Consider the following 16,479-nt stretch of genomic DNA (forward strand, 5'->3'; position numbering starts at 1 on the left):
CACTGTACACAAGAACATATATTTATTTATACAAATATAGTATGTATAACAATTGCATATCAACAGTTTGTATTTTTTTTTTGTCATCTTTACAATACAGGACTATCATCCTTCAAAGTGTAAATCAATTACAAAAAAGTACCTGTTTTAAAGATACAAAAATGATATTTATAACAACCGCATTATTTTGGGGAATGCTCTGATTATATGTGTTATTCAAAATGGTGTCAAGTCTTCAATATTTTATAGTCCTGGTCAGAAGCTTGCTTACAGTCACCATGTGCTTTAATGTCATTATTTTTGGCTGTTTTCTTTTTCAGGGTTTATTGATTGTAAAAGATGCAACTTTGAGCAAATTTAAACACAAGAATTGGGTTCAAAAGAGTTGATGTTTTGAGAGGGTCACTCTAAAAGTGTTGTGTTAGCCTGCTATATTCATTGCTAAGCCAATTTTGATATGATCTTTGTCCAATTGAAGCACATTGTTCATAAACCTAAAGATCCTGACACACCAGTGTCACTAGACACAGAGAAACAAGTTTAAAAATGAATTGTCTCAACCACAAAATATGCTATTGTTTTATAATTCTGGCTTAATGAATCATTAAAAGCTCAAATTTAACAAGATTCTCGCCAGTGGTGAGTGTATGTAAACTTCTGACCATAACACTAAAAGGAAATGCATTCTTATGACCTTTTAACTTTTTTACATGACCTATATTCTCTTATCACTCAAAACATGTTCAGAAAGTGTTTTTAAAAGTCTAGGATTAATTTTGGAATAAAATGTAGGACAGAAAATCCAGAGCCAAACTCGCATAGTCAGGGAATCAAAGAAGTGTCGACAACAGAAAAAGACAAAATATAAAACTTTAAACAGAAAACACAAAAGTCTGACAAAAAAAGGGAGCATTTTGCAGCAAAGGAGGGAACAAAAGTAAAGACAGGCCTAATGGGAAGGTTACCACTGTAATTTTGTAGATCAGATGCGTTGCTTAAAAAACCCCCAAAAAAACAATAATTTTTAAGAGGCAGTGAACTAAATCCCAAGCCTTCCACTCATGATTGTTAAAAAGGGAAAACACAGATTTATGCTCTATTTCACAAGACATTTTTAAATAATAATCTGCATGTTTAAGAAAGAATATATATGAAATGATAAAACTCGAAATCTCTAATATATAATATTCTGAAAAATAAACATAATTCTAGCATACTCTACGTAATTGGATGACATTCTGTTGGTCTGTCGGGAACACAAGTTTGATATATCTCTTATATATTTTCTAGATACATTTCAGGGGAAATGATTGATTTGGAGTTTTTTGTTTTATAAATATTGCACAGTAATTTTATATTTTACCAGTAAACCAACCTTAATCTCTTCAAACGGTACAGTGGATTTGAATTCGGAAGCTGCCTTACAGTAAATGCAACTCTGTTTGCTTTACTGCGATTTCAATCACTCATTAACTCTGCGCATGTATTTAATCATGAACTGAACCAAACAATGTGTTTTATTGCTAAAACTACAAGATATAAAATCTGTTCTTGCTACAGTATAGAAGGTAAAAAACAGTTTATCGAAAAACCGAACGAGAAATCATTCATATGGGACACAAGCACCAGAATTGAGGATTTGATCGAAACACCACGGTACAAATGATATCTATGGCAAAATGGCTGAAGCTCTACTGCATATTAGATGGAAGGGTTAAAAATGAACAACTGGAAAAATAAGCAACAAATGCAAAAAAAAAAGGGGAGATTTAAAAATCCACAGTTGGGGAACAGAAAACTACAAAAGGGAGTACAAAGTTAAACTGGACAACGGTCAGCATGTTCGTCAAAGCACCAGTTTCACACCAAATTCTCTCTTTGCTCAGTAATCGGTGGTTCACTGGAAGGGAGAAAGAGGAAGTCAAGAGAGTGTTTTTGCTGATTTCCTCCACTACAAAGAGATTCCTTTGGGATCCTAAGCGCATGTAGGCAATCTTTGAGATCCACCCTCCAGGGCTTTTACTTCTTCTTCTTCTGGAACAACCTGTGGATCACAAAACAGACAGAAAAAGACAAGCTGAGAGCCACGACTTCACATTCACCCAGAGTCCTCTCTAACCTTTTCCCCCAAAGCATGCAAAACTATGTTGCACTCCGGTCTTGTCCTGTGACATCAGCTTGGATGCTGGAGCAAAATTCTGTGGTCGATAAAACAAGATCTCTTTTCAGATAACTGTCTGCACTGCAACTCCTCAGCACAGGCATGTTACAAGTTCCCAGATACCTTCCAACACAGGCAATGTGCCAAGTTTAAGTCAACTGTTGTGCTTGAGGGATTACATAAAGGCCACAGAGAACCTGGATGCTTGCCTCTCCCCAACATGTCAGACAAACACTTGAAAAATTGGAGATGGCTTTGCAGAGTTAGGAACTGCATGACACGATCTCTCTAATGGTATTTTTCCCAGTGGCGTTAGTGGTCTAGGTCCACAGGGAACCTGTTTTGTTTCCATTGAGAAACTGACATTTAAAGCTCCATCCAACAGAGTTTCTGGCGGATACAATATGTCCCCAAATGGGCATAAATGATGTGATCCAGATTCGTAAAAACACGCAAAACAAAACAAAAAAATCTTTTCTGAGAAGAGTCTAATCAAAACAAAACAAGATTTTACCATTCAAAATAAAGCACCAAGTTTAAAAAGTACAACAACTTTTGTTTTAGTGACAATTAACTGGAAATAAATGATTAACAAGTCACATCAAAATGGAAGGTAAACTTGCTAACATCCTCTAATTCAGGGGTGCCCAAAGTCGGTCCTTGAGGGCTGGCATCTTGCATGTTTTAGTTCTCTCCCTGGTTTAGCACACCTGCATCAAATGATGGCTCATTAAAGACCTAAGAAGAACATTGACATGCCCTAGTGTTACTACCACTAGGGAGAGAACTAAAACATGCAGGATGCTGGCCCTCAAGGACCGACTTTGGGAACCCCTGCTCTAATTGTTCATCATTGTTCATCTTAATAGAAGTGATGCTTCTATTAAGCATCACTTAATAGAAGGTCACTACATTTAAAACAAAATAAATTCCACACAATAAAATTGGTGTTATTTTTAATGTATTTAAACAGGCATTGGTTTTGGCAAATTCAAATATTTAATGTCTTTCATCAATATTGAGTTATAAAAAAATAATATTCCTTGTTCAAATGGTTTTTTGGCCCTACTTTGTAGCCAGTTCAGGGGGGGCCCCAGTTCAGGGGGCTCTAAACACAAGACCTCTGGAATAAAACAACGCATGCTGTTGGATCCCCCCACCCCTCACCCTTAAAGTAATGAAGCGCCTCACCTACGACATGTGATTTTGCTGAGTAGCCAGATTCTGCTGCTGCTGTTGCTGCATCAGGAGCTGCTGCTGCTGACGCCGCCGGGCCGTGCGGAGCTTCTCGAAGCGCGCCTCCATCTCCTCCAGCACTTTGGGGGTGTAGCGCACCACCAGCTTCACGCTGTCTTTGGCCGCTTTCAGCAGCTCCACCGCTTTCTCGTGATGTTCTCCTTCTACGCTCTGCAGGGAGGGGCCGCAGAAACGGAGGGTTAGAACAGGTGACTGTTTCAATATATTTTTAAAAACACTTCCCTTCACATTAATAGCTTCAGATTATGAAGACATGAGCAGGCGGAATCGGTCTGTTTTAATAAATGCTCTAGTGAGTAAGGAAGTTTCTACTGCCCACTCAGGACATGCACAGCATTTTGACCTTCATACAGCTGCTCTCCTAATTGCTCAGACTTGAGATCAAATGCTTCATAAAAAGCTGATGAAAATGCACCAGTAAAGGACAGAATTTATTCTGACGGGTTAAAAAAAAACCCAACCATAAATCGGCGCAGAGAAGCTTATCTAAAATGTATCTGTCTTTATATGCAGCATAAAACTGAAAAGATGATCAGACCTACCACGCCGTTGACAGACAGCAGCTGGTCCCCTCGTTTTAGACCGCCGTGTCTCTCAGCCACGCCTCCAGGAATGATGCGGGAGATGTAGATAGGTGAGTTCTGCTCCTTGCCACCCATCACATTAAAGCCTAACCCTTCCTCTGTTTTGGGAAGCTCCACCACCCGAGGGTGAGAGTGACCTTCACTGGCTGCAAAGGCTGCAACTGTGGCCTTAAGGAAAGAGGGAAAAAAAGTAAAATGGTAACCGCTAAACAGAGTTTGGTTGTAACGTAGGGCTGCACACAAATATCCTTTATGTGCTTTGTTACTAAGTACATCAAATATTATGTTTAGCAGTTCTTGTAAAACATGCATGAATTATAACAAACACATTTTCAATCATATTCAGCCATAAAACATAAACTCATGTTAAACTAGTTTGGCTACTAGAGAGATAATTTTGAGTTTTCATTAGATTTAAGCAATAATGATCAATTAACAGAAATATAAGTTAAATATATGTTTCCATGGAAAAAAAATTTAATTTAAGTTTTTTTCTAAATTACTGAAATGTAAGCTGTGCTTCCAAGAATTAGAACGTTACAGTAATGTTCCAGTTAAATATGGCCGCTGATGCATGGTGACAAATAACTAACTGGAATTTCCCCCCTACATAAAACCAGTATTTAAAAACTAAAACAAGTTTTTTTTTTTTTCTTTTGAATTTTTTACCTGCAAGGGAAAAATACTATAAAAGTGCTAACATATTCCTTGAGATATGTAGAGTTTTTTCTACCTTTTGAAGGAGATTGTTTTGTAATTACACTAGCTGAGTAGGAGGTGGCAGTCTGAGGAGGGAAGGGTTCAGTGAAGCAGCTTGCATGTGCATATTTGTCCAGCTGTTAATAACTGTCATCTACAGTCACCATTATTCATGAAAGCTTTACGAAAACATCCAAATGAAGTAAGACGTGACGTAACCATTTTTGTATTGCCAAAGATGTTTTTATGACAACGCGACAGGATTTAGTCAGGGCTGGGGATTTATAGGCTACGTGAGAAGTTTCTGGCTTTCTGTGCACATGGATTAGCACATCTAGGTTCAGGACGAAGAAGCTGCCAGACAGCTTTTCCCCTCGTTATCTCCACCAGCTGTGGGGTTTCTTTGAACCACAAGCCTTTCGCTTTCAGAACAAAGCACCATGAATCTTTTTAGCCAAGCTTAGGAAAGTTAATGGCAGAAATACACTGAAAGAGACACTCCTTTCCCACTGTTTTCCATGGGAGCTTCTGTGTTAAGTCAGCACCGTTTATCATAGCTGAGACATCATTACAATGTAAAAACATAAAGGAGGGGTGTGTTAAATTTTTCCAGATGTCCCGTCCACATTTCCGACGGCAGATAAGTTGGACTTTGAGGCATCACAGCTTGCCAGTCTTTGCTCATACTTCAATTGCCAGAGTTTCCAGATCCAAACTAATTTCCGGTTAAACTGTTTCCCTAAATTATCTCTCTTCCCCTGCAGCCTGTTTTATTGAAACATAATAAATGCTGCTTTCTCCTATTCCCTCTTTGTTCTTCGCCATGTCTTTCTCTGCGTCTCCTCTTTCGCCCTCCGTGTCCCACCGTGAAGGCTGCTTCTCAGCATGCACACCATCGCCTCCCAGAACTCACAGCGCATCGACCTTCACAACTTTATCTGGGTTTCTGCAAACAAAAACATAATCTGGCAGATGGCCGGCGCCTCCCGAACACAGGAGGGATTTAAATGAAAGGCTTGCCGGAGGAAAGACACCCTGCACTGTACATGCAAGTATAGCTTAGCGTATCACTTTATTCTTAGCCTCCATCTCTCTTTTTTTTCCCTGAAAAATACTAATGAGTAATTGATTGGATTAATGAGGCCCTAAAAGAGGGATGTTCAGGTTAAACACAGGTCTTAACTGCCAAGAGATTTGCTGTCTTGCTTCATAAAATACTTAGGAGGCAGAAAAAAATCAAACAAGGTCAATAAAGGATTTCTTTTTCTTACTTTTCTTTTGCAATTCAATTTCTAGCAACAACTTCAGTTTGCAATACATTTAGTTTTGCTTTCCAGCTGGCTGTTTCTGGATGCTTGCCATTTTCATCTCATTCAACACAGTTTCACAAAAAGCAAAAGATAATTGGCTCTGTACCTTTCTGGAAAAACTCTCCTTTCTTAAGTAAAAATGTGAAACTCATAGGGAGTCTTTTTCTGACTGTTCTAAAGGAAAGACATGCAATTTATCCATCTGAGAGCAACATTGGTCTAAAACTAGATGTGACAGACGGAGATGAGGAAGGAGGGATGATGGTGCTTCTTTGCTCCAACTGGGGGTTTTCACAGTGAGAGACCAGGGTTGGTGCTAAAGCCTGTTTTTAATTGAGACATTAAATAAAACAGCTTAGTTCAGCACAACAGTCAAATGGAGCAAAGATGCCTCAAGCAATCTTACATAAATTATGCAATACAGACAAATCTTCTTTAGCGTTGATGTATGAGTTGCTTAGTAACGCATGAACGTCAATTATCTGTTGGAAAGTTCTGCAACTCTAAGGTTTTTATTTTAAAAAATATCTTTAAAAGCTTTACCATGGTTTTAAACTAGATATACTTCATTAAAAAAAAAAAAAATCAAGCCCACTTTCCTGGAAAACAAGATGAGTTCTGCATTTTTTTTCCAAGTAGAAGCTGGTATTTTTTCCCCCCACCTCTCCTGCATAATGCAAATATATACTGAAATTCATATATAATTCATCATGTAAATAGGACAAACTACATCTGTGCAGAATTATTGTAATTTTTTTTTGCTGATGCAGTTTTAAGTGCCAATCTGCCCTTTTTGTATGGTTTTGTACAAAAATGAGTTTACACTCAACCTATTCTCACCTTTGACAATGGCGTTCATAGTATAGACTCCATTGACTTCGGGAGAGTGCTGCATTGTGGGATATGCTTCTATATTTCCAGAAAGCTGTAGTTGTAGGAAGAGTGATGCAGGAAACATCCCATAAATTCTTAACTTAATCACTAGAACCAGAATTTTCTTTCAGTAGCTATTTTTCTATATGACCTAATTAATTGACTAACCCATGCTTAGTGTGAATATGATTTTTAATGGACAAATAAGAAACTAACTGAGCAGCTCGTATTATTTAAAGCTTTCAGACTCATTTTAACTGAATTCATACTCAGACACACTTTCTTTGTTTTGCTCTTCCAGCCTTTACACTCCTTCCACCCCCTCATCACGATGTGTTGAAGAGGAGTAGACTCAGCTGGACCCTGAACTAATGAGGGACACTGAGCCTGGCTCTTATTTTATGTTTTTTTGCCTACTTTCACTATCCTCTTCTTCACATAAAATCTCAGACACCTTCATCTCTTTTCTTTAAAGTCTCTGGGGTTTGGTCCCTGTTTGTACACCAGGTATATAAACCTACCACGGATAGTAAAACAAAGACATTTGGGGCCAGAGAGTGAGATGGATATTATGTAAGTGCAAACAGATTTGAAAATACAAAGAAAATTTTACTTTCATCTTTAAGATTCTGTCTAAAATCCAAATGGCAACTGATTTTCAAAGGTAGTTTCAGCTTCTCGGTCATTTTCGCTGCACTGTGATTTGAGCTAATCTGCTTTTATTGAGGGTGGAGGAGCCCATTATTTGTGTTGGTGTGTGCATGTTTTTGTGTAGCGGCCGCTCTCATTCTCAACCCACACACCTTTCTGTCATTTAATCATCAAATCAGCAGCATTTCATTACAGTCGGTTCTCTCTCCCCCCCCCCCCCCCCCCCCCCCCCCCCCCCCCCAGTTTTTCCTTTCAGATTTTTAAGTCTATTTTTTGCTTTCATAATGAGCTCTTTAAATCATTTGCCTGTTTTTTGGGGCATTTTAATTAATCTTATCCAATAAGTATTGTTGCTCCACTGCCTTTTTATCCTTCAACTCAGTTATTCCCAATGCTTTGACTGGAAGCAGACCTGCCTCGACAACCAGTCTCTGCTTCATATTCAGCCAGCAGCCCTTATTCCCGAGCGTCCCTTCCTTCAACGTTCTGCCTTCACCTGTCTTTATCTTCAAACCCATGAACCCCCAGCCATATTTTTAAATGACTGTAGTATACCTGTTATTCATTGGTAGCATGTATCCTGCATTTGGATTCTCCAAATTGATTGGAATACAGGTGGTAATCAATAGTTTCTTTAAGCATAAGGTCTCTTCATCTTTACTGATGATGTTTGAGCTTTTCGATTTGGTTCAGCAGAGCTGGAATCCTCAGTAATGGATAACCTGTCCATTGTTTGACCACTCAGCATGACGAAACCAATAGAACAGCTTCAAGTTGGATGTTATGCAGAAATGCCTGGCAAAAGTTTGATTGCTCTTTAAACTCTTCTTCATTTAATCATTATTACAACCATAAAATTCAGCGTATTTCATTGGCATTTTACACAGTGGATAGAATAAGTGAATAATAAGCAGCAGGTCTTTGGGGATTTCTCTCTACCAGCTTTGTACATCTAGACAGAATTTGTTGCCATTTCGTTTTTGCAAAAATAGTTAAAACTTAGTTAGTTTAGACACTGTGAACACCATTGTTCAGAGATTCTGTAATGGCTTTAGTACTGAACTTGAACTTGGCCATTCTTTAACACATTAACATTTGTTAATTCCTACAGAAACACAGTGATGCAGTATGAATCTTGTGTCGATTCCCTAGCATGGCTGCCATGTAAGTGGAATGTTTTCTGAAATGTTTATGCATCATAAATGTATAGACTGAATCCCCATTTTAAATCCTTTTCTTCATTTATCTTCGTCAGTGCAGTAGGATGTTCATGATTTTTGGCTTAATTTAAGTGATTAGCTGTAGAATAAATGTTGTTTCATCAAAATACTGTTACATTAGAACCCCATAACCAAGGTTTAATCCAGCAGGGTGACTCCTGTGTTAACTCAACAATTATTCATTTGCATCTGCAAGAACTTGGGTGAATACAATCTGCAGATTTTCAATCTCCAGAAATATTCTTCAGGTACTGAAATACCTAAGATAGTACTTTATCATTTGATGTCAGCACCTAGCCCTCGGTGCAACCACTTATGCTTTGGCCTAATTACACACATTCTCCTAATGAGGGTCATTAAGAAGGAGGCTAGTTTATTTTGTTCCAAGTGGCTAGAAATTACTGGTGAAGATATCACCGGCTAATGTGATTTACAGATAATTCACCGGTCATTATGTAAGACTTTCAGCTACAAAGCATGCTGTTTTGATTTCAAATAATGGCCGTCATAGTAAACTTCCAGAGCTAAGGTAAACTTACCTTAGCCGTGGCTCTCGCCTGGTACTCCGGGCAGCCGTTCACTGTAATCGTTTCATGCATGTACTGATAGACCTGGAGGAAATGAAGACAGACGTGTGGTGTAATTACACATGACTAAAACATAAAATCACTGCTTTCTAGAACCAACTTCCTTCACAGCTGGCCTCACAGGCTCAGATTTCACTGCAACCATCTGCTGATGGGGGGGAAAATAGTAAAAATAGTGTTCTATGGTACCTTTAAAACATTTAATTATCTAAATAACAAGATGATTGTCTTACCTTAAATATGAAAAAGCAGGTTTGTTAGACAAACATAACACCATGCATTATATATTGTCATTTGATTTTTACTTCTATCTTAATTTTAGTAAACATGGCAGAAAGTATACTGTTTGCAATGCTTTTAAACCTACTTTGATTATTCTTAGTTGGTGTTTCATGACTGAAAGTGGTTTTTTGACCTCAGCCACTGACTTAGGTTGCCGAGTTTCCAGTTGAATGAAGAAATAAAAGGATTTCCGCCAGCTTGATGAAGCAGATGGAACCAAGGCAGACAGCTGACCTCTCCAGTTAAATCCTGGCTTCCAAGACTACTTTACAAATTAAATAAATTCAAAACTGAGTCTGATTAAGGTGGTTTTAAATACATAACAGTAAGATTACAGTATTTTTATTAGAACGTAATGGGATAGAAATATTCTTTATTGCCCCTCAATTCTGGTGTACAAGCAGAAAGGTTGCCGACAAGTTGAAGCATGCAGAGTAACTTTATGGGAAAATAAAACATAAGAGGCTGTAGAGTGAGGAAAAATTATGCACAATTAGTAAAAATGGCACAAAGTTATAAGATGTGTAATTGAGTGGGATAATTTGACAAATGTACACACTCTGCATGTATATTTGTGCATAAACAAACTAAGCAGTCTCTATCATAGATCATATGAATTTCTTTATACAAAGGCCTTTGGCCTGGTGAAGATGCATATAAGCAATAAAATAATTTTTTGTTTTTTCTACCGCGTCATCTGAACGATCTTCAAAGCTGAAATACATTTGCTTTTCTCCTTCTCCTGAAAAGAACAAGCAATTTCATCCAAATGTATTCACCACTTCTCATTTTTACACAATTATTAAAGGAATCTGTCCATATTTTAAATTCTGACCTTAGATCAAAGTTTTAGACGTTTAACACATTTCCTACAATTAAATGATTATTTGCAACCTTTGCTGATTTTTATTTATTTTCTATCTATCAAACGTTATTTATTTATTGAGAAGATTCAATCAGTACTTGATTAGCACAAAATAAAACGATAGTTCTGGGTCCGAAAAGGGAATTTAAACTGGAATATTTATTTTTCTTAGTCATATTTTTTCTTAGCCAAAATTGTAATGACAAATTATATCTTACAGGAGGAGTAAATTGTTTTGCCATTAATGATTCAAAATGATCCTTTCCTGAAATTAATAAAGGTGTACCACAAGGCTCATTTCTTGGCCCACTACTTAGTTCATACCAGAATTTTCTTTCATGAGCATAGTAAAGATTAATGTTATGAGTAGTTATTCACATAGGTAGTAAAAATAAATATAGCAGAGTAAATACCAGCACATGTTCAAACAAAAATGTCCTTTTGCTTCCCAAAAGGACATTTTCACATGTGAAGTAAAACCAGGAGAACTAATTCATTTTCACCTTCCCCCCCAAAATCTTCTACAAATCTAACCAAACTTCTACACAGTAATATTTAGGCTTTAAACACACTCAGTTGCTACTTTATCAGACTCCAGTTGATATATGTAGCAGTGAAAATTGATGTATCCATCACTGCTGTTATCAGATGAACAGTCTAAGTTGGATAGATGTAGAAGTTTAAGATGATTGATGAGCTGATGATAAAACCTCACAGCTTATCCAGGATTTGCTGAGCTGGTGCAACCAACTTGATTAAAAACTTACATTTCAGAAAAGATTAGAATATACCAAATGACTCTGCGCCTCAGCACATCTAGTGGCTTTAAAATTACACTCATATCAGTTGCAGTCAATTAAGCAAGTGAGCCAGCCAAAATGTGTTGAAAATAGTGAAATGGATCATTTCTCAGAATATTAGATTTGTGGCCCGGATACTGATTTTAATCACTTTTTTCTGCTCAGAGACATTGTATGTTTCACATCAGAGCAGCACAGCTAGTGGAAATGAACACATTGGGCAGCTTTGACGTACAACATCACAAAGCTCTCAGTTTCCTGAATCATCAAAGACACGTATACTTAAAGGATAGAAACACGGAGAAATTTTTGTGTTTGGATCTCAGAGTGGGAGACAAACATATCCCCAAGCTTCTGTCTGCTTGTTTGCTTATGAATCTCAAAGACCAAATGAGCTGCGTTTGAGTGCACAGCTCTTCATCTCAGACCGCAACACATTCTGTGAGTTTATGGCGCTGGCTCTCTGTGAGAAAACAAGCCCAGCAGTTCACACATGCATGCACAGTTTCAAAATACCTTTTTTCCTGAGGTCTTTTCCACCTCTGCACTTTTTGAGGCTGAGCGCAGCTTTTTAAATGAAATGAAAGGTTTGTCTTTCTTTCTACTTCACGTGGAGCCTATTATTCACAGCTTTTATCCCTTTCTTTGAAACTCAATCGTTAACGCCATTTAGAGCTATTTATCTGGTTCTCAGCAGCTCTACTTTCCCAGACACAAAATGCAAAACAATGGCAGCTTCATCTAGCTGTTACTGTAATGCCTTTAGCGCCTTTAAACCCCTGTCTCGATTGTGCAAATGTTTATTAGCAGCCCCATTCAAGCATGACAGGAATGCCACAGAAAAAGCTTATGCAATATTTGGTATCTGCTGTCTGAGAAAAGGTGGCACAGCAGCAAACAGAAAAGCAGTGACACCAAGAAAGGGAGAATTTCTGCTCACCAACTTCTAATTTTATAACAGCCACATGCTCAGTTCATAAGGCAAATCTTACTCATTTATTTGGTAGGTGTTGAATTATTTAGGTTATACGAATTTGTAAGTCTTTTCTTATCTGGGAATGAGTTGAAATCACTAGCAAAAGATTACAGTTTTGAACTTTGACATGCTGCCAAGTTTTCTTCTCTCCATGTAACATAAGTGTATTTGGTGTGTGGAGGAGGATAAGCAGTCTGAACATTTGGACTGCATCTAACCCTTTATGCTGAGGCACATTGCACTATGTTTTGGATCGGAGATATTTTCTTTTGATGAAAATATCTCTGCTTTATTAAGTCGGTTCATCACTGTTTCTGGCAGTTGATGGTTTAGATGAGATGCATTACTGTTTGTTTTACTGCCTGCAGTCAGTAAAACAAACAGTAAATCTACGGAGCACAAAATTAAGAACGGGGTTGAGAGAACACGTAAGACTGTACATAATACATTCATGTACTCCAGTCCTTATCAGCAAAATTCAATACAGAAGTATCTTTGTCCCAGGTGATTTTTTTTTTTTTTTTTGTAAGTCCTGCAGGTGTAGTTGTTTTCTTTTTCTTCTGAATAGCTAAAATGTTCACCACCTTCCAGCAGAAGTTTTTTTTCCTTTGCAAATAGCTCTGTACTTTAAGAATGCTGTGAAATGTCCTCTGACTTGAATTTATGCAAATCTGCACAGTGTGTTTTAGTGCATTACGATCCTTGGGTGCTTAGATTTTGGTCTTTATTATTGTGTGTGTCGATTATTTTCCCTGTTCATTTCAGGTTTATAGGTTTTGGCATGGTTCAGTTCATTTCTCTGTGTTCATTGTTGTTAGGAAAGTGTTGGCATGTTAGTTTATTCCTTTGTGTTAAGTTTCTTAGTTTATTTTTCACTCCTTTCTTTGTGCGTTTGGATTTATTTCTTAGATCTGTATTAGTTTTTTCCCCTTGGTTTGTAGTTCTTAGTCTTAGTAATAGTGTTAATAATCCTCTCCCTCATTTGCCTGCTTTCATTCTTCCACAGCTGTTCCACATCTCCTCTGATTAGTTGATCTAATTTGTTAGTTTTCACCCCTGCCTCAGTATTTAAGCTCCAGGTTTTTATTAATCCTTGTTGGATTCTTCTGCTACACTGTCTATACTTCATACTTTAATTCATTGTTAGAGAACTCTGTTTTTTGCCAGTTATTCTCTTACCACACCATGACATGGTGAAGCTTTCCAGTAGCAGACTCAGGTGTGCTCAAATTATGGACCTTTACCTTCACAAATTTTCTTGTTACTCTCTCTTGTACAAATTGAGCGACATGGTGCCTTTCACAAAAACTTTCAACTCAAAAATACATCATTATTCACATATCATTTTACTTTATGATTAATGACATTCTTAAATTGAATTGTATACCTCCTTGTCATAATAAGAATTCAAATCTACAAGGCATAGAGAAAAGATTTTAAAAGGGTTCGGCAGAGTAATGTATGCTTGCTTTGAATTTGTTAGAAAATTGCTTGTTCCATTTAAACATTAGCTCAGTAAGAAAAACACACTGTTAACAAATTGTGGTGGTCTGTCAAGTATACTAATTAGAAAAGTCTGAGATTAAAAACAAATCTGTGACTTTAAGGATGAAAAGAGATTTTGTTCACCAAATGACTCTGCCAGTTCCAATGGTTTTGGGTTGGGACTCACATATTATCGCCCAAATTCCCTCTCCTCAATCATTTCCAGCAGGTTAGCTCCTCCAGTCATCTCGTCTTGCGTCCTTCCCATCTCGTTTGCAAGGCTGATTGACCCTGAGGACTCGCTCCTAGTGATGCAGCACTAAAGCACATGAAAGTCTTTCCCCGCCCTTCCTGTCATTGCAGAGCGTGGCATGGAAAGACAACCACCTCATCAAACTCTATCTCTTTGTCATTTGCCCGAGCGCTGCTGAGGCTGCTCTTTTCCTGCTCATCATTCTTCATATTGACAGCCAGCTTGTCACTTTTAACAGTGCAGAATCATGTTTTGCACATTTTTCTGCCTTACCAGTAAAAACGGCGGCAGGATTTTGGAGTTGATCTAAAGACGGGATTAGTGACTCCGTCCTTAAAACTAAGAAAACAGAACATCTCCCTGAAAAAACTTGTGGATTCTGATTAGCTTTCTACTGATTGACACATGTACCTATTAGTAGAAACTTTCTTTTCATTCAGCAAATAAATGCAATAAAAATGTGATAGATATGCTCTGTTATTCAAAGGTTAAATTGTAGCTGATCGTTTTTTAAAGATTTTATCAAATTTGTTCAGTAATTGCAATGAATTGTAAAATGCAGAAGTTAGTTTTCTTCTGTAACCAAGATACAACTCAATTAGTTTTTCCTCATAACCTTCGTCGCCGCAGCTCTTTGAGAACCCCTGCTGGTTTCCCTGGCGACTGTGTTTAGTCAGGTCTTTGGAGGTAAAGCTCATTGTCTGTTGGTGAAGAGCAACTGCTGCTGGTCAGGCTGTTGTCAGGGGTTTTTGAGTCTCCATGTCATTGCACTCCGGTGCCTGGCACCGAAACCAGTCAGCCGAGCCTCTGGTGCCAAGACGTGCCGGGGTTGCGCTGACACAGAGCCGAGCCGGGCTCCGTGAGAGGAAAGGGCCAGTTCTCTACTCCTTTATGTCACTTTGATGGTGGTGGAAGTTTGAGCTCATGCTCTGATAGAATATACTGTATATGGCTCTGTTTGAATCCATTAGTGTTGGAAACATTTTCATTAATGTGAAACATTTGTGATTTTTATAACCCTGTTTATAAAAATCAGCTCGTCTGCCCTGTGGATGACAGATCTTGTTTCTAGAATTTAGACTTAAATTTAACTGTCAGGACATTTCACACTGTAGGTGAGGTGCAATTTTATGAAATCTATATGACGCAAGAAGTGGCGGTCTTGCAGGATCCAACGCTGTTTGTGAGTAATCTACACACTTTTCCTTAAATGCTAATCAAACAATTTGTTTAATGTTAAACAAAGAAGGAGGAAGTTGACTCCATAATCATACAGTCCTCATTCACAAGTCTTCCAGCGTCCTGGATTCTTTCAATGCGTGCTGCCAACACTTTTTGTGTTAAGTCCTAAAAATATCATAAGTCTGCCAATGCTGTCTTTGCATGGAAACCAGACACATTTTCTGTCAATTCTGAAACTTGTTGCTCCCTAATTTATGTCCCACATGAGCTGGTGCGATCAGCAGTCAGTAAAACCTCTCACGTTAGAGTTTTAAAAAGCCCCTTTAAGCAGAAGTGCAATTATCAATACTTAACAGTATACGCAGGATTCTATGAATTCCCAAGAGTTCACAGATTCGTCGTTGTTAGTCTATTAGGTTCTCCTCATTATCCAAATTACAACTTAAATTTAATTAATAGTGGCTGCATGTTCTGAGAGCGGAAAGCACCCGGCTGAGGTTGGAGGAAGGTCGACTTGGTAGATAATGTGAAACTCCCTCCAACATACTGATCAACTCCACCAATACTCGTTCAATCCGGCTCCAAATTACATTTTAACTTTGTTTGTAATTAACTTGCAGATAGAGTCCATGTCAGCATCTGTTACCTGTTTTCCTGCTCTTTAATGCTGCTGTTTGCTTCCCAAACTCATGTCACCGTGAGATGCTATGGTATATTGCAACAGACAGAACACTAAATATGCAAGGTCTGTGGTTATGGGCCTGTGTAGCGGCAGCACGAGCAGAAAGGCTTCTGTTTGCTTTTTACGCCTGTCCTGTTGATGAATGAGGTTACAGCAATGAATCAGCTGGGGGATGTTTTGGACGGCTCTCGAATGAAAACAGAAAGGCAAGATTTAGCATTCACTCTATATTTTGAAGAAGGAAATTAAATGCAACGTCATTAAAATTAAAGGGAAGCTTATCAAGCCTTTATAATAATAATTTTTTTAAAGATCACACAGTTTCCTACCACCATCATCCTTAGCGGTCAAAAATAAAATAATCAAATAAACCCCAGGGTTCTGCCATTAATATCTGACATTTTAATTTCATGATTGATGTTGCACAGCAGTGACTTAAAGGTATAATGCATACTTTTTTTATATAGCGTCTTCAAGCAGGTTGGAAATTAATACCATAAACCACCCTTCACCACACTGCAGATCATCTAATTCCATCAACAGCCGCTAAAATGCATTCTGTCAACATCGGCAACAGATGTTGCTGCGTAAACGCATTAAATATAACTTATG

The 16,479-nt window shown here is 37.9% G+C and overlaps 1 protein-coding gene across 2 annotated transcripts in view; it reads right to left on the reverse strand.

Moving 5' to 3' along the window:
* Positions 1–16,479, reverse strand: part of lin7a (lin-7 homolog A (C. elegans)) — a 29,926-nt gene continuing 13,447 nt past the window's right edge. The window contains exons 3-6 of one of the 2 annotated variants that reach the window (XM_032588793.1): positions 9,295–9,366; positions 3,961–4,170; positions 3,357–3,568; positions 1–2,044 (exon numbers count right to left, since the gene is read on the reverse strand). In XM_032588793.1, coding sequence (XP_032444684.1) covers positions 2,020–2,044; positions 3,357–3,568; positions 3,961–4,170; positions 9,295–9,366 — 519 coding nt within the window. In that variant the 3' untranslated portion in view covers positions 1–2,019. Of the gene's footprint in view, positions 2,045–3,352; positions 3,569–3,960; positions 4,171–9,294; positions 9,367–16,479 lie in introns of both variants that reach the window. The other variant, XM_032588794.1, reaches the window with a different exon arrangement.

Source organism: Xiphophorus hellerii, chromosome 17 (genome assembly GCF_003331165.1).
Source record: "Xiphophorus hellerii strain 12219 chromosome 17, Xiphophorus_hellerii-4.1, whole genome shotgun sequence".
In the NCBI taxonomy this organism is placed as follows: Eukaryota; Metazoa; Chordata; class Actinopteri; order Cyprinodontiformes; family Poeciliidae; genus Xiphophorus; species Xiphophorus hellerii.